Raw genomic sequence first — 21,747 nt, forward strand, 5'->3', positions numbered from 1 at the left:
ATTAAAGTCTGCCAACGTGGTTTGGGATGAATTTATTCCAGTACAGTACATTACATGAGTCTTTCAAATCATTACAATATGCTACTATTTTTAAAAATATTTTAGCACCATTTTCACCAGATAAAAAAAAAAAAAAAATCAATATATTGTGGAATAAAAGCACTTGGGATATATTCTTTTAATTAGCAAAGGTCACTAAATGGGTCTGTGTTTTGTGCATGTCTGACGGAGGACAAACCATTTTTTTTTTTAAAAGTACAAGACCGTTAAATGTACTTTAATGGTTTGACCTTCTAAATTGGGTTGAGAATTGCTCTTTGAGTTTATTTTTCTAAGAACCGATGTAAAAGCCAAATGGAATCGATTTAAAAAAAAAGAGAGAGAAGTCTATAAATAAACTGGTGGACAAATAAATTAGCTTACTTGGGCCCGTTGGCGTGGGCTCTTAAAAGGCCTAACACTAAGTCATAAAGTGGCACATGAGAAAGCGCTTTGAAGCAACAAGCCTTTCGGGAAAAAAAAAAAAAAAAGAATAGCAATGTCGCAAGTTGTTCCTCTTCAATAAATGAAAATTGCTTAAAAAAAAAAAAAAAGCGCCATTCCCTTTGAATCCCAAATCATTTCTTTATATAGCAAACCACATTTTGGAATCCAAAACTCTCCCAATCTCACCCAGAGGTAGTCAAGCTCAAATAAATGAGTTGGGAGTTTGGGAGGCGAGTTGCATGGCCGTCGATTTATTCCAACATTAAAAGTTAAAGCATATCAAAAAGAGGATAGTACTACTTACCTCCATTTTGGACAAGCGGGGCAGAATGATCCCATTCAAGGCTACGTAAGAAGCACAAAAGTGCTCCACCATCACTCCCACAAACAATCATTGTCAATACCGCCTAAGAATTCAAAATGGCTTCCCAAAGTCCCGCCCCACCCGATACTAGCAAAATACTAAACCCGATACCAAGCGATTACCTAACAGATTGAGCAGCGAGCAGTGAGAGAAATCTCGAGCTTGACATACCTGGAGAGACTTGCATCATCCGCTCCTGATATATTTGACAAGAAGCATGCAAGTCAGGAAAACATATTTAGCTGCCCTCTTTACCCCACATTCCATCTGCAAAAGTCCCTGGCATCCAATCCCCCATCATTGGCAAAAAGAAAACACAGAATAATCGTCAGTCCTCCAAAGGTGAGGTTGGAACCCTCCCAAAAATCTTCTTTAGTCAGACGCTACAATGTTCATAAATACAGCTGTACTTCAAGCTCTTTTCATTTTAAGTCCCCTTGACATTTTTGGTGTGAGGTCTGTTCGCAAGGCTGGCGTAATAGGCGCACTGGGAGGGGTCACATTGCCCGGTAGGTCCCTGAGGGCCCGGTTGACCGGTGGGGCCGGGATTTCCTGGCTCCCCTTGGGCTCCGGATTGTCCCGGGCTGCCGTCTTTCCCATAACCCGGCATACCAGCCGGGCCTGTGGTCGGGAGACGGAATCGCTTTAGCAGCAATCGAGCGGCGTCTAGTGCAGTGGTTCTTAACCTGGGTTCCATCGAACCCTAGCGGTTCGGTGAGTCGGTCTCAGGGGTTGGGCAGAGCCTGCACTGCACACACCTGATTTATAAATTGGTGATATCTGAACTAGTCTTGCAAAGGCAACAGTAGAAGTCACACTGATTTGCAGGGATGTTGTGAGTTCATGCATTGTGTCGGTTTTGTCCCGCACGGCTCATTTTGTGCACCAGTAAAAAACATCTATGTCTTGAATTTGAAACAAAAATAATTTTATTATTCACTGAAGAGAGATTCGGTGAACGCGTCTATGAAACTTGGGGGTTCGGTACCTCCAACAAGGTTAAGAACCACTGGTCTAGTGTGAATGTTTTTAGTTGTGATATTACCTATTGCACCAGGAGGACCTTGCTCTCCTCTTTCACCAACCCCAGAATCTCCTTTGTCTCCTTTAGTACCTCTTTCACCTGAAAGGAACACAAATAGGGTTAGTGGATGGTGTCATCTGAAAGTCTTAGTTGCGGGCCGCTACCTTTGGGACCCGCGGGTCCCCTCGATCCTTCGCCTCCGTTCAGTCCAGGCATGCCCGGTTCCCCGGCTGGGCCAGGTCGCCCGGGGTTGCCGTCTTTACCCGGAAGGCCGGGTGCTCCCGGGCGTCCCGTGGAACTCTTCACATGGGCTGGTTGCATCTGAGCCATGAGGTAGGCCAATTTGGCTAGAAGCACAAAAGAAAGACTCCATCAGGAAATGGATTCTTCAGATATGATGTGAAGCTGTTGCCTCACCATCCAATTGCTTGGACAATTCCTCCTGAATGAGCCTTCTCATCTGCTCCACTGATGCGGACTCCCCCTGAGGAGATGCGGTTGATTGCGGTTGACTGAATTATTCGCAACGCTTTTTGATACTTACTCTGGGTCCTGGTATTCCTGGATTCCCAGAAGGTCCTTGTGGCCCAGGAGATCCCAATTCACCCGGTGGTCCTGACATGCCCATCATCCCAGTGTGGCCCTTTCTGCCAGGTGGTCCTGTATTTCCTGGTATACCTGGTTCTCCAGATTGTCCCTTATCACCTTTAATGCCCCCGTCTCCCTAGAATAGATTTGTGAGGTGTGTTTTTTGGCAGAGCTTAACTCAAAATCCCCGTACTTACTTTTTCCCCCTTCAGGCCACGATCGCCTGCTCGGCCTGGGACTCCCTACAAGACCCCGAAGATGTATTAAAAAAAAAAAATGCAATATGTACTGGACATTAAAAAATAGAAACTACTGGTGTGAGCTACCTGTTTTCCTTCTGGACCAACAGGACCTGGCGGACCCTGGAAAATGAACAAAAATGTCAATATTGTGTCGATTAGATCTTTTAATTTCCAGACACTTACCGGAGGCCCCTTAGGCCCACTGAAGCCTGGTAATCCTGGATTCCCATGTTCTCCCCTTTCCCCTCTCAAACCCTGAGCGTTGGAAAAGATGTTGTAAAAATAAACAATAGGAATTGCCATGTTCATATGAGTTTGCAGAATGGTGGCGCATTGACAGACAACTCACCGGAGTTCCTGGGAGACCTGATTTACCCGACGGCCCCGGTTCACCCTGCTTGCCCTGCAAAGCAAACAAACCAAGAAAGAAAAGTGATGGACTCGGTTCCATAAATGTACTGCACGCCTCTTTCCACTTGACATGATGTGCTGAGTGGTGTGTTCATGCTCACTGGTTCGCCTCTTGGTCCAATGAGTCCTTCAGGTCCATGAGGCCCCTTTTGACCCTGCCACAACAAACAAAACAACAGTTTGCCAATATACGCGTTCTCCGGCTTTTAAGTGTGAACGCCGATGGGTTAAAAGCGAGCTTGTCGCCTCTTGACAATAAATGGGACAAAAATCTCATAATGTAGAAAGCTCCAGCAGCGGCTCCACGGTAAAATATAGACATGATTAAAGATTATTGCTTGAATCATTGCTGGGCTGGATTCCAGAAGATGTCGGGGAGCAATACTGCAGCCTGAAGAATATTTTATGCAGTTTGAACAGGCCAGGATTTTCTATGGCCTAATATTTATCTCTCCTATACAGCATGGCTGTGAGGCACGACTACATTTTTTCCTTTATTACAAGCTTTTCTTGGAGGGAAATAAAGTACACTTTCTATTTTTCATATGACAGATAGTTTATTAAATAATATAAATAAACACACGGTACCTCCTTTCCAGGTTTGCCATCCCGTCCAGGTAATCCAGCTTTTCCATCTTCTCCCTGTTTGACGCATGAAATCATCGCATGACATTCGCTACCCAGAGGCTGAGCAGCACTGTATTTGTTTACAGAGTATAGTATTCTGTTTAGGAACATTTCTAACCTGTGTATAGAATTTTAAATCTATATTATTATTATATAAATATTCTATATTTTTGTTGCTTTGCTCACCTTTGACCCAGGAGGACCAGGTTCTCCTCTGTGACCCTTGAAGCCCTGAATAGACAGGAGTAATGGTGATCTTTGTGATCTTTTACACAGGTTCCGTTTATGGAGGCTACTTACTGGGAGTCCACGGAGACCGGGGTTTCCAAGTGGTCCAGGTTCACCTTGTTTGCCCTGGCATCAAAAAATGACTCATCATCACAGCTCATGAATCAGGTGACATGAAATGAGGCTAAAATGTTCTACTTACCGGTTCTCCTTGTTCACCTTGGATACCATCTTTTCCCATTTTGCCAGGTGGACCCTGCAGTTAAGTGGAATGGATTGTCATCAAACAGGACTACAATAGTTTGGATCAGACTGGAGTTGTTTATTGTTTGGCTGCTGCATCATAATTCTTACAATCGCGCCAGGAAGACCCGGAGGACCTTGGATCCCTTTGAGACCTTCTTTGCCCTATTAAAACAGATAGGAAGAGTCATTAAAAAGAAAAAGAGAATACTAGACAGCGTAACTCGGCACATTACACGGTCTGACCTATATTGAGGAAAGCAGGTCTGCAGACTAATGATATGTCGTTTTTATACGTGGGAAAGTACAAGATTCTGGACTCACCTTCTCTCCAGGGGGTCCTTGGGGACCAGGAGGACCAGGTTGTCCATCATTGCCCTGAACATAAACAAAATGTTTTCAAATCAAGACAACGTTGCACAGCTTCTGAGACTATTTGGTGCATGTATGAGACAAAAGAGCAATTTACCGCTGTGCCCATCATTCCAGCAGGACCGGGATGACCTGGAGGTCCAGGGTGACCCTGTAAAATAAATAAGAAATGACTCAACCACAATATATGCGAAATATTGAGGTCATAAATGTTTGTCTGTTCACCTTTTCTCCCTTATCTCCTGGCATTCCAGAAGTACCTCGGTCACCTTTAAGTCCCTGTGTGGATAAATTGACAAACAAACTTATTAAAAAAATAAAAATCTGCTTCAATGTGAGCCAAAAACAAAAGTATTTGCTCGTCTCAGCAATAAGGAAAAGCGTTAATGTGTCATCTTGCCTTTCCTCCATCAGCTCCGGGAGGTCCTTGAGGTCCCGGTAGGCCCGGTGCGCCCTGTAATGACACAGCAGACAATCAGTCTTGTCCTGGAAGACGAAGCGTGGCCTAATTGCTCACTAGTACCCCTGGAGGAGGCTCGACTAATGACGCAGACTGCGTCTGGGCGTACTTTGATTGATGAGCACACATTAGTAACTTGGACCTCATGCCTCATTTTCGGTCTAATGAATGCACTCACGCAAACACACATTCCATTGACTTTACATTAAGGCAAAGCTGATACTAATGCAGAATACAAATACGACTGTGTCCTACTTGATAGCCATCTTGACCATCTTTCCCAGGAGGTCCTTGTTGTCCTTTATCGCCCGGCAGTCCCGAGACACCTGCTTGTCCAGGAGGTCCTGCTGGGCAGTCTGAGCAAATGTCCTAAATGATGCAAAAAAAGAAACTTTTAGTTTTGACTGGACAATAACTCTCTCAAAACATGCAGCTGTGCTTACCTTAAGTTTGATGTCGGAAAGGTCTGCTGCTTTTCCCTAGAGAAGATGATCATAAAGTATCAAACTGAATTGTCACTGAAAATAAATAAATACATTCTTTAGATCATTTGATCCATTCTTACAGGCTCTCCAGGTGATCCCTTCTCGCCTGGCCTTCCCGGTACTCCCTAAAAGGAGGATAAAGTAGTAGATTACATGTACACTAATATAAAGCACATTGAGTCCATATATAAAAAAAATGAAAGTGTCGCCTCACGTTATGCCCTGCAGGTCCGTCGGGACCAGCTATGCCGGGCAAGCCCCTCAAGCCCTGAAAAGCAGGAAAGAAAACAAATAAGATGACAACTATAAATAATAATAATAACACAAAATAATATCAAATAAAAATAATATTGTTATTAACATAAGATACAGTACAAAACTAAAATAAATGCAAAAAATCCTACTCACAGGTAGTCCGGGATTCCCATTATTTCCAGGGGGCCCCTATAAAAAGACAAAGACGGTAGTTACTATAAAGATGGTCTAAATATGACCGGCAGAGTACAACAAAAATGGCTTGTTTTGGCCATCATACCTGAGGTCCTGTTTTGCCTTCCCCTGGGGAGCCCCTGTCCCCTGGTAAGCCTGGCTCTCCTCTTAATCCTGGGGGACCCTGAGAAACACAAACCAAATTTATTAGCCACTCTCCTCATCCTCAGTAAAGTATGTGAGCTGTAGTAATAGCAGTAGTGCTTCACTGAGGATAAATAATACATGCCTGTAAGTATTGTCTGTCTACATGTGTTGCTGCAACACTTGTGTTCAACTGTGTCCACCCTTGAGCATACACAGAGAAAAATAAAATCCTTTTACCTTTGGCCCTGGGAGTCCTTCATTTCCCCGTGGTCCCGGTTCTCCCTGTCATATCACAAATGATGTCAATTAAACAGCTCGGAAACACAAACACCTCATATAAAGACGAAATCATTCGGCATTAGCATTAGAAAGTGTGTACGAGTTCATTCCTCAATGCACATAAACGGCAACAGCGAGGCCTCTGGGCCGCACCTGGCTGCTGTAAAAAGAAGAATGAAAGAAAGAAATGAAAACTAAGCGAGCTTCCTGTTTGCCTGCGCTTCGTCAGCAGCTCTGAGGTGGGAGGAAAAAAAAAAAGATGGAGGCACACGGTGTGCCGCAGCACAAAATGTGCCAACTCAGGCTTGTTGTGTTGCGGTTCAACATATATGCACAGCACATGTAGAAGATTTTTTTTTTTTGTGGGAGCAGAAGATAATAAATAAATGATGGATGAACATTTACTGACACTTATATGAACCAGGTGGAACACTGCAAACTATAACAATAAAACAATTTTATAATCTATTTCTTACAGGTAGTCCATCTTTTCCCTTCCCTGTTGGTCCTTGGGGTCCAATCAAACCAGGCTCTCCAGGGAGTCCTCGTTGACCTGCTTGCCCTGGTTTGCCTGACTCCCCCTAAAGAAAATACATTTTTCATGATGATATATTGCTAACCAAAATGGAAATGATTTGTTGTTTATCCAGGAGCGCTGATGAAGAGTTTGGATATGAAATGTATGACCTTGTCTCCTCTCTCTCCAGCAGGACCAGGAGGCCCAATGATGCCTGGTATGCCCTAAAAAAAAAGCAGTTCCATTATAAAGCGAGACTTGTGTTTAGTCACACATCAAATTGTGCATGCAGACCTACCGCATTGCCTGGGAGCCCTCGAGGCCCTTGAGGACCAGCCACACCAGGAGGCCCCTGTAGCAGCAAACACATTAGTGGTTACTATACTATGAACTATTATTGGGCTTCTCACTTTCAACTCACTGGGTCCCCAACACGTCCTGTCTCTCCTTGAAGTCCTGTGTCTCCTTTTGAACCCTAACAAAGGTCAACCCAAATATGATTAATTGATGGGTTGATTAATGACTCTATTTTAATTATTGCTCTTGAGGTTTTACAAGCCAAGTCTTACCAGTAGTCCAGGTGGACCCTTAAAGCCTTGCTCGCCAGGTAATCCTCTTGGGCCCTTCAGGCAGAGTATATTTATTAGCACGCTTGATTTAATTGAGCAATTCATTTTCTTTCATTTTTAGTCTGTCTTTCCTCATTTTAAGAATATGCTTTAACAAAACTTTGCATATGTTATTGACAAAAACAATAATAAAAAAATAATGCTTGGTTAATATCAAGGATTACAAAATTATTATAAGGGACATATTATTATTTTTTTTTTTTATTATTATCATTTATCAGTATCTGTGTTGTCCAGCTGTGAGCAATACAAATTCATGAGGTATCTTAATGTGTCTTTGGTGACATCTCGTGGATCGTTTTGCACATTGCAAAAAAATATAGTTTAAGGAATACTCCATAGACGTCAAATGAAAAAAAAAAAAACGTCTGAAATACGTATAAAAATATGTATCGACAAAATCTCACCATTTCTCCAGTCTTTCCTTGGTCCCCTTTCTCTCCTTTTTCTCCTGGTTTTCCCTTCATAAAAAATGGACCATTGTCACTTTTGTGTACCTTTAAATATTTTATCATTCTGTTTGGAGAGACTTTTTTTTTTTCATGGTATTGTTGTCAACTTACAGGTTCACCCGGCTCAGGAATGACCTCTGCTACCTGTGAAGAAAAAAAAATCCCAATGTATTTGATTTATATTTTTGGGGAATATCATTCAATGCAATTTACATTTCCAGGCACGCCGGGCAGTCCCCTGTCTCCTACTTCACCCTGAAAGCAGAAGAAGAAGACAATCGTGTTAAATTAATTACAGAAAGATTAGCTTGATTTATTTAATATTGGTCCACCATCAATTAAACTATGACAATTTCTTTACCTTGTCACCCTTTTCACCTTTTGGACCAAAAGGTCCCTCTTGTCCCCTGTCACCCTAATACATCAAATAAAATGGAATTAATCATTTAAATTCTCATTCTTATTTTTTTATATATATTTATATATTCTATACATACAGGACTTCCCCTCTCTCCTCTTGCTCCATCAGCACCAGCTAAACCGGGTGGGCCAGCCAATCCCTGTTTCAAAAAATAAAAAACGTAATTTCTAAATTCAAAATATTGAAGAAAAAAACATATAATGGAAAAAAAAATTCACTCACTCGCTCCCCTGGAGGCCCTCTTGGTCCGGGAGGTCCATCATCTCCCTGGAAGGTGTTGAGGGGAACCACATGGACATTAAGTTGTGAGATTTGCATAACGAGAAAGTCATATTAAAAAATAAAAATAGTGAGTCGCCATAGCACCTTTGGTCCAGCTTTGCCAGGAAAACCATCCGTTCCACGCTCTCCTCTGGGCCCCTTAAAAGAAATCAAACAAGTCATACTTGGTACTGTACGGCCCAAATATGCCTCAGTTCAAGTTGCACAATGTAATTGAACTAAAAATGACACAAACCATAGCGCCATCGTTTCCAGGAGCACCGTCCTGCCCATCCTTACCGGGAACACCCTTTTGAAGGTGACAGACATGAAATATGACAGTGTTTGTTTAATTAAATTTAATAATTTAACTTCAACTCACAGGCTTTCCAGCCTCGCCAGGTTTGCCGGAAAATCCAATTTCACCCGGCAGACCCTTTCAAATGAAAAAAGGAAATGATCAAATAAACCAGTCAGGTATATGCTGTGTCTTGTTATTATTAATAAATAAATAGAGAATTATGTTTGCTTACAGGTGGGCCAGTGTTGCCATTTTTCCCCGGCGGTCCCAGTGGACCTATTGGACCCTGCAAAATAAACATTTCCAACCTGAATAAAAGTTACAAGTACAGCAAAATTATTTGGCACAACCTCCAAAGTTAATTTGAAGCTCAACGACGCCCTCCAGAGAAGCAAGTCTTTTTTTTTACACTACTTTGAATAATTGAGCAGCCCGCAGTGTTAAAATATGAAATAAATTTACATTGTTCTTGCGCATTGCTTAATTCTATGAAAATGAAACACGTCCTTACGATCGGTCCGGGGAGTCCGTCCAATCCGGGCAATCCACTTTCACCCTTTTTTCCCTGGAAGACAAATTAAAAAGAAAAAGGCAAAGATGAAAAATAAATGTTTGCTTAGGAAAAGAAATAATGACTCATATTAGTGGAGCAGCTACAATAAAATTAATTGCAGCATATTTTCATGTTTATAAAGTTAACAGCACTCAGTGGTCAGGAGTTCTCAAACTTTTTATATCAAGTAAAAAAAATACTGTTCTCTAAGCACTGCATTCATCATCAACATTTAAATTCAGCTGTAACATTATAACATTATGCACAAATTGAATGGCAATATAGGAAGAAAAAAATAAAAATAGGAGGTAAAAAAATGACTGGATTAAAAAGAATTGAGCAGAAAAATTCAAAAAAAGTTCTTAAAGGTTCAATTAAAATGAATGATTAGAAAGGGAAATACAACTGAACTGTATTCAGGCAGTCATTATTTCTCATACCACTAGAGGGAGCCCCTATAACACAATTTGAGATCCGCTAGTCTGGAAGAAGTCTCTGTCCTCATTTGTATTCTGCAAGTTACTATTGTCAGTGTTTTAAGTTGAAAACCACTGGGACCAAAGATCCACTTGGTGGATGCTACATAAAAAGAACACACTGCTCATTAATTAGCGCAAAGAATTAACGTTGAGGTTTTCTAAATCGTCTCTGTGGGCTACGATTCATTTAGCAACGAGATTAAACTCTGCTTGCTGTCACGGGCCGTATGTTTGGTTCGCCGGAGAACATCTCATGAGAGGAAAACCATCCGACTGGAGCTCTCAAGGTTGTTTGTTTGCTAGCAATTAGCATAGTTCCCTTGTGGAGCACGGCCTTAAAAAGGAACCGGTCAGGGAATAATTTTGGTGCAGATCTGAATGATGGTGCATATGATGGTATTTTTCACACAATTCCTTAATAATGGATGAACAGACAACTTGTAAAACAATTCTTACCCTTTGCCCAAACTCCCCCGGTTCCCCTGGTATCCCCTGTCGACCCGGAGGACCCTTTGAAGCAGAAAGCTTGGTTACATCGCTGCCTTTGTGAGCATCCGCATGCATCTGAACATTTCCCAAAAGGAATCATGCGGGAAGAATGAAATCAATTCTTACAGGTGGTCCTGGTGGGCCGTCAGCCCCAGGAGGCCCTGGAAGCCCAAGTTCTCCCTGAAAATGTTCACATGATTATTAGCGTGTAGAAAAATTATATTACGATGGTAACTCACCTTTTCTCCTCTTAGACCCGCTTTTTGGAACTGAGGGGAAAAAAATGATCATAATTAATTGTCACTTGTTTTTTTTCGTATGTGTGTGTGTGGGTGTTTTTGGTACTGACCACATCACCGGGTAATCCGGGAATTCCTTGCTCCCCCTACAAGACAGTTCCCGCAAGAAGAAAAAAGGCACATCATGTCAACATTTCCTCGGGCGGCATGATAACGAGTAGTTCCCGATGACAATGTGTGCGCATGGGCGTGACCAGACGAAGAAAGTCGCAGACAAATGAGGGTGCTGACTTTGGATGGTACCAAAACAGACAGAGGAATGTCTGGAGTGTTTAAAAGGCTGTTACGAAATGATTTAGAGGCGTGTATTATGACATTATTGTTGGAGACGTACCTTATCACCTTTGACCCCACTGGTCCCGGGCAAGCCAGCCTGTCCCCTCAAGCCCTTAAAAATTTAGAAAAAAAATATGACGACGGCGACAAGACGCAAATATTCCATACTTTATTCACAACGTACGTCTTTGCCGTGAAATCCAGGTTTTCCGGGTAATCCATCCAAGCCGCGCTCACCCTGAAAAGAGAGATGGCGTCAAAGCACATCAAGCTGCCACAAGATGGCAGCAAAGCCCAATGAAGCGCTTCAATTCACGATGACTGGCACCAAGATGGGCGCCAAAGCACTACATTTGGCTCAACTCAATTCATCATAATTCCTTAAAACACCACAAGTTGGTGCCAAAGTACTACTTTTATAACACAAAAACACTAGCGTAGTCACTCCGCAGTGAGAGATAAAAAAAAGGGCTCAGGTAAATGACTTCAAGTATCTTCATCACTTTCTCAAGTACTTCCTTAGTCCTGACCCAAGAAAAAAAAAAATTGCTGAAGTTGCAGCTTGAACGATAGGCAGCTCATGCGGAACATGTCGCCAAGAAAAGCTTTTGATGGCATTTCAGTACTCTGACAACTTGCTCCACATCCCCGTCGCCGCCGCCATGTGGCAAAGGCATCAAGGGTCAAGATGAAGTGGCGGCTGACAGGTGGCTCGACCATTCTCGCATGGCGGTGATTGAGGTGTTTTCGTTGTTTGCCGAAACCTCAGACATCAACAAAGTATCTGCGCCTTTGGGAATGAGCTGCACTGGAGCCAAAATAAGCCCCCACATGCAAAGCGGACAGGAAGTGGGATGAGTGAATCAAACAAGTCACATCTGTTTACGCAATTTTAAGTCCCTCGGTTTTGCCGAGAGGAACCGCTCTCGTTCTCACTGGCTCTCAGGCAGGAGCACAAAATGTGCTTGTTTAACTTCACCTTTTCATCGTTTTACCAGATGCGTGGACAAGGTACCTGTTCCCACGGCCGGATTGCATATTTTATGAGTGTATTACTCCAAAAAGTTGGAGTAAGAAGCCAAGTGAGAAAACATTTTTAAAAAAATAAAATAAAAAGTAAGTAAAGGTGCAGATTACAAATGCAGCATCACTCACGCTTTGTCCTGTTGATCCCTTTTCACCTTTTTTCCCATCGAGACCCTACGAGAAAACACAAAAACAAATCTTACAATACTTAGCATAATTAATAATTGAATGCAGACACTCACGGAGACGCCTTTTGGTCCTGGTGATCCTTGATAACCTGCGTCACCTTGAACGCCCTGAATCGTACAAAAACACAATCATTTGATTGTAGCAAGTGTTAGGGTTTGCCTAAAACTGCCACCGGAGGGCGCCAAAGGATTACTTTGGTCGAAACGAAGCTCCTCAGCTCACCTCAAATTGTTTGCTTAGCACCAAATCAGTAGTGTTGATGCTACAGATATTGATTTTATTGTGAACATGGATCACCCACCTTTTCTCCAATCAGACCAGGAAGTCCTGGAATGCCAGCCCGCCCAGCTTCTCCCTATCCAAGCAATAAAACAAACACGTGTACCACTTTCAATTCAATCTCAAAATAAATGCGCACAACAAGTATTTACTTTTTCGCCATTGTCTCCAGATTCGCCGTCGATACCGGGAATACCGCTGACTCCCTGTCACATCGTAGAGAAGAAGAAAAAAAAAAGTCAGGACGGGTCAGCAAACTGTTTGGGTTGACAAAGCAAACGGGCTGCGAGTCCAGGTTCAGCAACGGCAGACCTTCTCTCCTCTTTGACCGGGGGCACCTGTCAAGCCTATGCCGCCTCTATCGCCCTGTTAAAACAAAATTGGCGTTATTCACACGGAGCCACACTCGCTGGGGCATGCGGGGAGACGACGGCGTGCTGTCACGACCTGTTAGCGCCACAAAAGTCAAAGTTGGTTAGGAGGGGGGTTAGACGCACACAGACATGTCAAAAGTCCGTTTTGCTATGATTTATTGAAGCCTGCTATGGATTTACTACCTGGATCTTTAAGAAAAAAAAAGTCGGAGTAATGGCTTTAAGGTCGAACAAGGTCTATAGACTGTAATTTGAACACACGTCATTTCTTTCATCCCAGATTAGGATAAAGACTGTCTCCGCTCACAAGGGGATTGCCCTTGTGAGTACGCCACTGAAAGGTGCAATTAGAGGCAGTGAAAGAAGGATAAGTTCACTTTCACTCCCGTGCAACTCAATGACCGTTTTTTTGGGGGGGTTTTTTAAGCCGCAGTGCAGGCCTTCACAATTTTTTGCTGTTTAAGCAACAAATTGTGCCCAGCTATATGGCTGAAGAAGGGGGGGTGCATGGAAAAATGAAAATGAAGGTCGTTTTTTCATGCAATTCATGCTGTCGTCAATGTCATTAAAGAGTCAATAAATGTCTATTTGGGATGTTTGCATGAGATGTTTCGCAACATGTTGTTAATGAGCACGCATGCTGCTAGCAAATGGTGTTTAATAAGGCCCATGCAGCGAGCGAGCGCCGTGAGCGACAGGTTGACTTACCTTCTCACCTCTTTCACCTCTAACAGAGATGACTTTGCCCTGCAAATAATTAATCGACAGGGATTAATTATTATCGAGGCTGGCAGAAAGCCAGAAGAGACAGAAGGGAAGCATGCGCTCGGAAATGACTTGTGTGTTTGGCAGTCAAATGAATGGTTCTATCTTTAATTGTTTTTTTTCATACACTTTCTCCTTTTTCTCCTCTAAGGCCCGGCAGACCGGAGGCACCTCGAGGGCCGGCTTCACCCTGCAAAAATAGTCCAGACATTGAAACAACACCATAAATTATTTTACCAAACTATGACTAAGGGATTGCCGCAGAAGACCTTTTCACCCTTGAGACCGACACGGCCCGGTGCGCCAGCCGCTCCCTGCGGGGAATCAAAAACCATTCAAGAACAAAAGCCTTGCGGGGTTACAAGTCAAGAGGACGAGCAGAAGGAAAGAAGTCATTCACCTTGTCTCCGGCAGGGCAGGAGCAATTCGCTTGAGGGCCTCGCTGCTGCTCCACCGAGGTTGGTGTCGGAGTGGGGATCGCGATGGGAGGAGCCTCGGTCGCAATTTTTTTAGGGCACTGGATTGAGACAAGATATGTCATTTGCACCATATATTGAAAAATGGATCTTTGGGGGGGGGGGGGGGGGGGGGGCGTGCAAAAAGGTCATCTTGAGAAGCTTGGTTAGAAAACACGAGCTGTGGTTGCATGTCAGGATATTACTGGATATTGCAATATTTCACTGGAAACCACACTAAGCAGGCCCAAAATAACCTCCAATCCACAAGATGAGTACTCACAGGCCCATTGGGTAAATCGCAGCAGGTTTCAAGCTCGGCATGTTTGGAGTCACAGTAGATAACCATCCTCTGGAGGTCAAACTGCGCCGGAAAGAGACAGGTGAGCGACGCTGCCGGCTATTCAGATTGAGGACGCTTTGCTCACATCAATAGGCACGCTGTCGTATAATCGCTTCCCGATGACCGTCTTTCCTTGGATATCGATGTCCTCCCTGTCGCCGATGGGCAGCGTCTGGATTAGTTGACAGTCCAGGTAGAGAGAAACGGTCTTGGCCTCCACGCTCAGGCCTATCTTATGCCAGTTGCGGTCAAACAGGTTGTCCACTTCCGAGTTCCTGAACACAACTCGGACGGCGTCTTTGGTTAAGCCCACCGCGTTGTACTCCACCGCCTTGTTCTCACCGTCCAGCCTGATGGACACCTGACAGGACGGACAGAAGACAGTTACAGGTGGCTAATTTGAGTGCTGTAATATTCACATGCTAAAATTCAATCTAAAATTGTAACAATAAGTCAAATGAAATCAAATCAGCTCAGAAAAAGTCTTAAAAATAGAGTCATAATAATGCTAGTAATAATAATGCTAATCATAATGCTAATAATAATTCAAGTGGACTTTGCGAGAGTGAGTGAGCGGACCTGAGTCGACCTCAACATTTCTCAAAAGCATAATAATCGAGAATTTATTGCATTTGTGACTCACCTGTGGGATTCCATATTTGTCAAAGATTTGCCAGAGGTACCAATCTTCTCGTCTTGAGGTTTTCCTGAATTTAAACGTTGTCACAAAGGCATACTCATCTGGCAGCCCCTGAGGGTACACGCCTCTATGGAAGGAAAGCACATTTTGCACCATTACAAATAATAGTGTATATTATCATCTCTAATGACCGTGGATTCATCACATGTACAGTTTGAGGCTGGCCTTGAGAACATTGTGTATGAAAAGTCCCTGGGGGGGGGCTAATAAAATTGGATTGTGCTCGGCGACTTACTCCGTCTGCTGTACGATGGGCATGGTGCCGAGCCGAACGTACGCACTCTGACCCTCGTCTTGTCTGGTACCCAGAATATTTCGGACACTGAAGTACTCCATCAGGTCGAAGCCTGCATGCATGAGAACACAGGAGAAGCGCACATACGTCATTGCCCAGCATTGAGGTCAAGTCAGGATTTAAACGGACGTCAGTGTCAAACATTGGTTTATGTGTTATAAGCAAGAGGAAAAAACGAGTCACTATCACGGCTAAACTGCCTTTAAGTGCACGTGTGTGCGAGTTTGTCGCTTGAAGTGGTGTGGCCACAGACCATACGTTCGTGCAGCGTGGAGTGGACACTCCCTCATAAAATAAACAAACGCCGTTGCTATGCCAGCGGCTGCCCGCGACTAGTTTTTCCAGATGACCTGACAGCCATTTTGTGAATTCCTCACATTAGTATGAATTGTAAATCCATGGCGGGGTTACAAAAGGTTACAATTTATCTAGCATTTTTTTTTTTACATAACTTTGCCCTACATAAAAGTCCAATTAGCTTAACGCTAACACATAATAGGAAATGCCATTGATGGGCTAAGAAACAATTTTGCTTGATAGCACGTTGTCTTTGGTTTGACAAAATACAAACATGATAAGTCTTTCCAGCTGTCTGATTTGACCTTTATAGCATTGTTTTTTCGGCACATAGCGCCATTGCATGCATAGCTGGCTTTCCTGTTTGCAGGTCACCAGTTTGCATTGTGCACACTTGCACACCACGCCACGCCGCCTCTGTGCGGTTGTTTGGAGGCCTTCGTTGCTCAGAGTTGTAATTTGGACTGGCGATGCATGCTGTATAATCAAGTCGGAAAAAGTTATTTTGGACGGCTAGGAAAACGACCATTTGTTCGGAGAGGTGGTAGGGGGGGGAATCTACGGGGAAACGGCAGATGAGTTCACGCACCGGCGGACGCGGCCATGCAGCACGTTCAGACGGAAGGGGCCGACCAGACGGTGAATACAAATCTGGAATAAACCGCCGCTGTCTTAGTGGTCACAACCTGATATGTAAACTAATCTAAAGTTTGCACTAGAAAAGCAGAACATTCCTTTTTGAGTTTCTGAGCATGTTTCTTGACAGCAGGGCTTGATTGGAATGTTCTTACGAAGACTGAGGAAATAGAAACAGCCAAAAATAATATATCAATAATATAAAATGTATTTATTTTAATAGTTATATATTTATTGATTACATTTATTATATTATTATATTATAAAAAAGAATATAATGAGCCTGATGTAGGGACTAAGGAATAGAATCCATCTTAATTAATGACCCCTCAAGGGGTCAACAGGCTACTACGAGTGGGTGAATAATTTCCCCCTGCAAAAACTAGCTCTCATTCCACAATGGTAGCAGGAGCGCACGTTAAGTCCTTGCATCTGTTTTTTCTCTCGAAGTGATGCACGTGGGTGGGAGATCCAGACAGGAACTCGCATCCCCCCGAAAGACACTCGTGTAACAACATCCCAACTTTCTGGAGAAATGCTGTCCAAGGGTTCTGAGAAAGGTTTAACTGGAAAAGGGGGAGTCCATCCCAGAGTACAGTTCAACCGTTTTACGAGTCCTACGAGTATTCGAGTGCTGATATCAAGTCATTTTCCTATTTGGAAAGCGTACGTCTCTATGGCACACAGGTTACATGAGAAGTACATGAACATGCTACAGACAGTAAGCATGCAGCACCGGACACTTCATTAGGTATACCTGCATCATTTCATCTGATTTAACATAACAGCTATGAATATCAAGTATGAATGATCACGTTTGTAGTTTCTATTGGTGTTGAACTACTAGGTCTCATTCTGAGAGTTGTTTTTGTTTGTTTTGCACATACCTGGAACTTGTTGAAGGCCATAACTTGGGCTGTCTTGTTTAAAGCGATCAGGTTGCACGTTCATGTTTGGACACAATACGTCTGAAGGGGAAAAGACACATGTTAGCATTACTATGATTAAAAAATCATTTTCAGTTGGCACAACTTATCCAAAACAATAGATTTAACCTAAAAAAGGTCACTGATTGCCCATAGATGCCAATATTGTGGCAAACCACTAAACGAAGCTCCTCACCTTACTTCAATATAGTTCCTTAACAAATTTGATAGTTTTACCGTAATTTTCGGACTATAAGTCGCACCGGAGTATAAGTCGCACCAGCCATAAAATGCCCAAAAAAGTGAAAAAAACCCATATATATGTATATAAGTCGCTCCTGAGTATAAGTCGCCCCCCCACCCAAACTATGAAAAAAACCCGCGACTTATAGTCCGAAAATTACGGTACATTAAACATGGCAGAAAAACAGCAAATAGGGGACTTTTCAGTAAATATTCCCATTTTGAACGGGTGTCACTGTGATGTTTTGAGAAATCCCCTCGACCCTCTAACAGGTGACGTGAAGAACAGACGAATGCCCTTTGACTGTCTGAGAGCAGAGGAGGTTGTTTTGGTCTAGCGCAAGGGGGCCACTCCAAAGTCAGTCTTATGTTTCCACGCAAACGTATTTTACACATTGCGATGACAGAAGGAAAGACAACACCGGTGGAATCTAATGGCAGGTTTGCTATTTGTGTAAAGACGCCAGCTCTGTTACTCAAAAACACATCCTGTTGATTCTCTTAAGCCAAAACAAACATATAAATTTGACTCGGACATTTTGCGAAAACACACCATGTGTTTCTTGACAATAGCAGCAATGATTCATTTATAAAAAGAAGTCATTTGTTTTCTTAGCTGCTTGTTTCTGTGTTTATGGGCAAGATGTTTAATTTTGCAATCCAGCCATGAGGTATGCAGCGCTGCATGTTAGCCTTGATTAGCATTAGCAAGTGGGAGGAGTTTTGTGTTTACTGCATGCATTGCTCTTAATTTCCATTAGACAATTACTACGATTATGAAATTCCAATCAAATCTGACCTATGGTTTATCATTTCTACTCATTCCATTTTATTGTTTCCCAGCAGAAATTGCACAAGTGCGCGTCACCGCTTTGGAAGTCACGCTGCCATGACACTCGGCACGCCGGACACGAACGGCCGAGCTACTCCCTGCACTTGTGGCCCTGCAGGCTATAATTTAAGGATCCGGTTGCGAGTTAAAATGGTAGCAATGCAAAAAAAAAAAAAGCTTGCACTATGGATGGGAATAGCTCAGACACATTTGCCGATTTATTTGATCAGCGGAAGCTAAATGTTGATTTTTACAACAACTACACATCTATGTATTCATTCAACTCTTGCTATTACTTAGAATTTCGATTGTTGGATTTCATTTGGTCATTTCTGTCCTGTTCAATTGCGTCGTCACATACGATGATTCTTTTTTGTTGTTGTTGCAAGTATTGACTATAAGGTAATTGAACGCTGACGTCAGGGCGGACACACTTAAAAGAAGGAGAGCTGTAATTTTCCGGGTGAAAATAGCCTGCACTGCTCAAGCGACTCCACCGCTGATATACTTACAGGCTCACTTGTGGTCGTTCGAGAGATTAGGGAAATAAAAACTTGCTGGTAGGGAAAACTTCACCTCCCGCTGTCGTCTACATTTAGGAATTGCCGCCACCCAAGGGGTCAGTTATGCAAGGTTAAAGGGCAGATGCTTTGAAATGAATAGCTGAGCTTTCAAAGAACCACGTTCTGTTTTTTTAGGGTTCTTTTTAGCTTAGTGACACAATTCAGTGGCAGGTTACAGTGAAACCTGAGAATCCAATCCGATAAAATTAGTCGTGCATTTCCTCTGTGTCGCCCAAGAAACAAGGCCTCATTTTCTTCCCTCCCGGGGTTATTTTCGGTAGGAATTTGCATGTGTTGGACTAGAACGCATCCATCATTCCCTGTGGTGTATTTATATGGGGAAAAATAGTCAGGCACCAACCACTGAGGTACGCGACAAAAAGCATGCACGACAAAGAAAAATATGTAGACGCAGCGGTATAGACTGACCACTTGTTGCTAGGAAGAATCAAATCATTTGTGATCCAAAGGAAGACGACTAGCATATTCAGATAAGCCTTTTCTGACATTTAAGGGTGTGCACACTTTTGCAACCACACCATTTCTGCTCTGTATTTGTGCTACCTGTCCAATTTCAGTCGAGTTGTATAGATTATAGGTTACATTTGAACAGGCAGGGGTGTGCACACTTTTGATAATCTGTCTCTCTCTCATTGCCAAGTAGTCAAATCTTTTTCCCAGTGAAAAATTGTAAGTGGCTTACTTTCGCACAGCCTCCTCCTGAGTCGCCCCCTGATTTTATCGATGGCGTTGAAGTCCGTCACGTGGAAGACGTGGGCGTTCTTTGGCTCTGCCGCAATCTCCTCCAGCTCCACCTTGAGTGCTTCGCCGATGCCCACCGCAAACATTCTGACGCCAGCCTGGGCGGCCGCCCGGGCCGGCTCCAGGACGTAATCCTGACTCCGGCCGTCCGTAAGCAAGATGGCCACCTTCTGGATCCCTTTGGCGGGTGGCCTCGCTCCGTTTTGCTCCGAAAAGATGTTGTTGGTGGTGTAGCTGATAGCATCTCCCGTCATTGTATTCCCCCCCAGGTAGCGTATGTTCCTGGCGGCTTCCTTCACCTCCTCCAGGCTCCCGTGTCTCCCCAGGTTGAACTCTGTGGTGGGCCGGTCACTGTAGCGAACCACGGCCACTCGGGTCTTGTCCGGAGCCACGTCAAAAGACTCCACCAGGTTGGCCACCCATTGCCTGATCTTCTCAAAATTCTCCTTGCCCACACTGGACGAGGTATCCAGGATGAAGGCCAAGTCGTAGTGGACGTTTTTGCACCCTGATGCCAACAAAAGAGACGTGAACGTCGTCCTTAACTAAACCTAGCCCAAATTGTCTTACCTGCCCTCTGAGCTTCTGCTCTCTCTCCAGAAAGAGTCACGGCCAGGATGACCAAGACCAGTGTGATCCTACAGCCCGGTCGGAATTCCATCTTGGTCTTGGTTTGGTTCTACTTATTTTACAAGCACCATGCAAGTCTCTGGTCTGTGGAAACACGTACAGTAGCAAAGCTAACCTTACATGAGCAGCCAAATGTAACTGGGATCATTTTTTTATTTTGCTTTCTGCCTTGTCTTCTAATCTGCTGTCCAGTTTCTGAACTTTGGCAAAGGATGTCCTCTATTCTTAGGATAATAATACCTACGACCGAAATACACGAGCCTCCCAAAGGAAACTGGCCTCACCAAAAATTGTTGGGAAAATGTGCCAAACTAGTTTTACGATGTCCAAAAAACAGAGAAAGAAAATATGACTTTGCAGTTTTTTAGACTGGCTGCAATTAGAAATCCACAGAGGTGATTCTGGCTTTTTCACCATTGTGGAAGATTATACAGTCGGAGCATCTTATGCATGCATGCATGCCTGCCTGCCTGTGTGGCAATGACACAAATGTGTCACATCAACACATAACCCTGTTTGGACTGTTGGGTTGTGATGCGGCAAATGCGTGAGCGCTCGTAGCCATAACAGTCTCATCCCTTCTGGAAAAGATGCCTCACGTCCGACCCAGGTGATCGCTATAGAATTTAGAATTCACTTTCTTAAACCCGATTTGGGTCACAGTTGCTAAGTCATAAAATGAAATTGGAGGTGGAGTAGATGATTTGCTCTTCTTATCTGATGGTCCATTTGGTTATTTTGGTTTCACTGGCGCTATTCAGCGTATTGGGCAGGTTACAGCAACTAATTACCGCCAATTTGTCTGGGAACGCTGGCCAATTCTCCAAAACACACACACACAGGTTGTCAGTAGTCTTGCCTGCAATATGTTCAAGCAATAATCAAGCTCTTTTACTTCTGTCAACAAGTGAGCGTTGCTGGAAATGAATCTTTATGCTTGTTCCCATTTCCTTTCCATTTCGGTCAATGGTTGACTTGGGAATGCAAGCGAAGATGCATTTAACAGAGGCGTCATGTGAAAAGCAGATTAGTTTTTTTTTTCGTCATTGTAACCCAGCAAAAAAGAGAAAGAAAGTCATTTTTTTTTAAAAAAACTAGGCGGTTAATTAATTTAAATTAAAAACATGGGTTTTTTGGGGGGAAAAAACCCCAAAACTTTAAGAGTTGTTCTTACCTGCCCTGTAAAGTGTGACCCCTTGCCCCCAGGCCCTTCCCGCCCGTATCAGCAGGCCTGCAGCATCTTGATCCAAATTACGCTAAAGTGGCGTCAAATTGTGTTGAAATATTCCCGGGTGAAAATCCAGTGTGCAGTTAAAAATGTGAGATGGCTTGAAAGAACCTTGCGGAGGGAGGAAGGGAGGGAGGGAGGG

General features: G+C 43.4%; 1 protein-coding gene across 3 annotated transcripts; it reads right to left on the bottom strand.

The window, feature by feature from the left end:
- Window positions 1-17: 17 nt before the first annotated feature.
- Window positions 18-21,747, bottom strand: col22a1 (collagen, type XXII, alpha 1). Of its 3 annotated transcripts, XM_037263477.1 has the most exons (65): window positions 21,552-21,747; window positions 20,318-20,461; window positions 19,689-20,255; window positions 17,309-17,389; window positions 15,429-15,540; window positions 15,137-15,260; window positions 14,579-14,854; window positions 14,434-14,514; window positions 14,096-14,212; window positions 13,965-14,009; window positions 13,823-13,885; window positions 13,639-13,677; window positions 12,869-12,922; window positions 12,709-12,762; window positions 12,579-12,632; window positions 12,331-12,384; window positions 12,218-12,262; window positions 11,247-11,300; window positions 11,121-11,174; window positions 10,837-10,872; window positions 10,727-10,756; window positions 10,614-10,667; window positions 10,455-10,508; window positions 9,478-9,531; window positions 9,199-9,252; window positions 9,048-9,101; window positions 8,922-8,975; window positions 8,771-8,824; window positions 8,627-8,671; window positions 8,481-8,543; window positions 8,345-8,398; window positions 8,197-8,238; window positions 8,095-8,127; window positions 7,939-7,992; window positions 7,472-7,525; window positions 7,324-7,377; window positions 7,201-7,254; window positions 7,073-7,126; window positions 6,862-6,966; window positions 6,344-6,388; window positions 6,066-6,143; window positions 5,939-5,974; window positions 5,745-5,798; window positions 5,611-5,655; window positions 5,489-5,524; window positions 5,301-5,414; window positions 4,986-5,039; window positions 4,811-4,864; window positions 4,683-4,736; window positions 4,538-4,591; window positions 4,325-4,378; window positions 4,173-4,226; window positions 4,043-4,096; window positions 3,929-3,973; window positions 3,704-3,757; window positions 3,217-3,270; window positions 3,054-3,107; window positions 2,888-2,959; window positions 2,789-2,824; window positions 2,660-2,704; window positions 2,419-2,598; window positions 2,292-2,358; window positions 2,039-2,221; window positions 1,896-1,973; window positions 18-1,471 (listed from the first exon to the last, which is right to left on the bottom strand). In XM_037263477.1, the coding sequence occupies exons 2-65, from the start codon at window positions 20,406-20,408 to the stop codon at window positions 1,278-1,280; spliced, it is 4,869 nt and encodes a 1,622-aa protein (XP_037119372.1). In that variant the 5' UTR covers window positions 20,409-20,461; window positions 21,552-21,747; the 3' UTR covers window positions 18-1,277. The 3 variants fall into 3 exon arrangements, with proteins under 3 accessions (XP_037119372.1, XP_037119373.1, XP_037119374.1); XM_037263478.1 differs by lacking the exons at window positions 12,869-12,922; window positions 13,639-13,677; window positions 13,823-13,885; window positions 13,965-14,009 and having other exon boundaries at window positions 21,552-21,746; XM_037263479.1 differs by lacking the exons at window positions 12,709-12,762; window positions 12,869-12,922; window positions 13,639-13,677; window positions 13,823-13,885; window positions 13,965-14,009 and having other exon boundaries at window positions 21,552-21,746.

This window comes from Syngnathus acus, chromosome 11 (genome assembly GCF_901709675.1).
Source record: "Syngnathus acus chromosome 11, fSynAcu1.2, whole genome shotgun sequence".
NCBI classification, from domain to species: Eukaryota; Metazoa; Chordata; class Actinopteri; order Syngnathiformes; family Syngnathidae; genus Syngnathus; species Syngnathus acus.

Bases quoted from the DNA above. Each gene is read 5' to 3' on its own strand.
- col22a1 (XM_037263477.1), bottom strand. From the start codon at position 20,408: ATGGAATTCCGACCGGGCTGTAGGATCACACTGGTCTTGGTCATCCTG. The intron at 14,010-14,095 runs GTGAATGACTTC...GATTCCCCGCAG, and splicing joins CCTGCCCTGCCGGAGACAAG to GGAGCGGCTGGCGCACCGGG. The intron at 7,378-7,471 runs GTAAGACTTGGC...GACCTTTGTTAG, and splicing joins AGGGTCCACCTGGACTACTG to GGTTCAAAAGGAGACACAGG.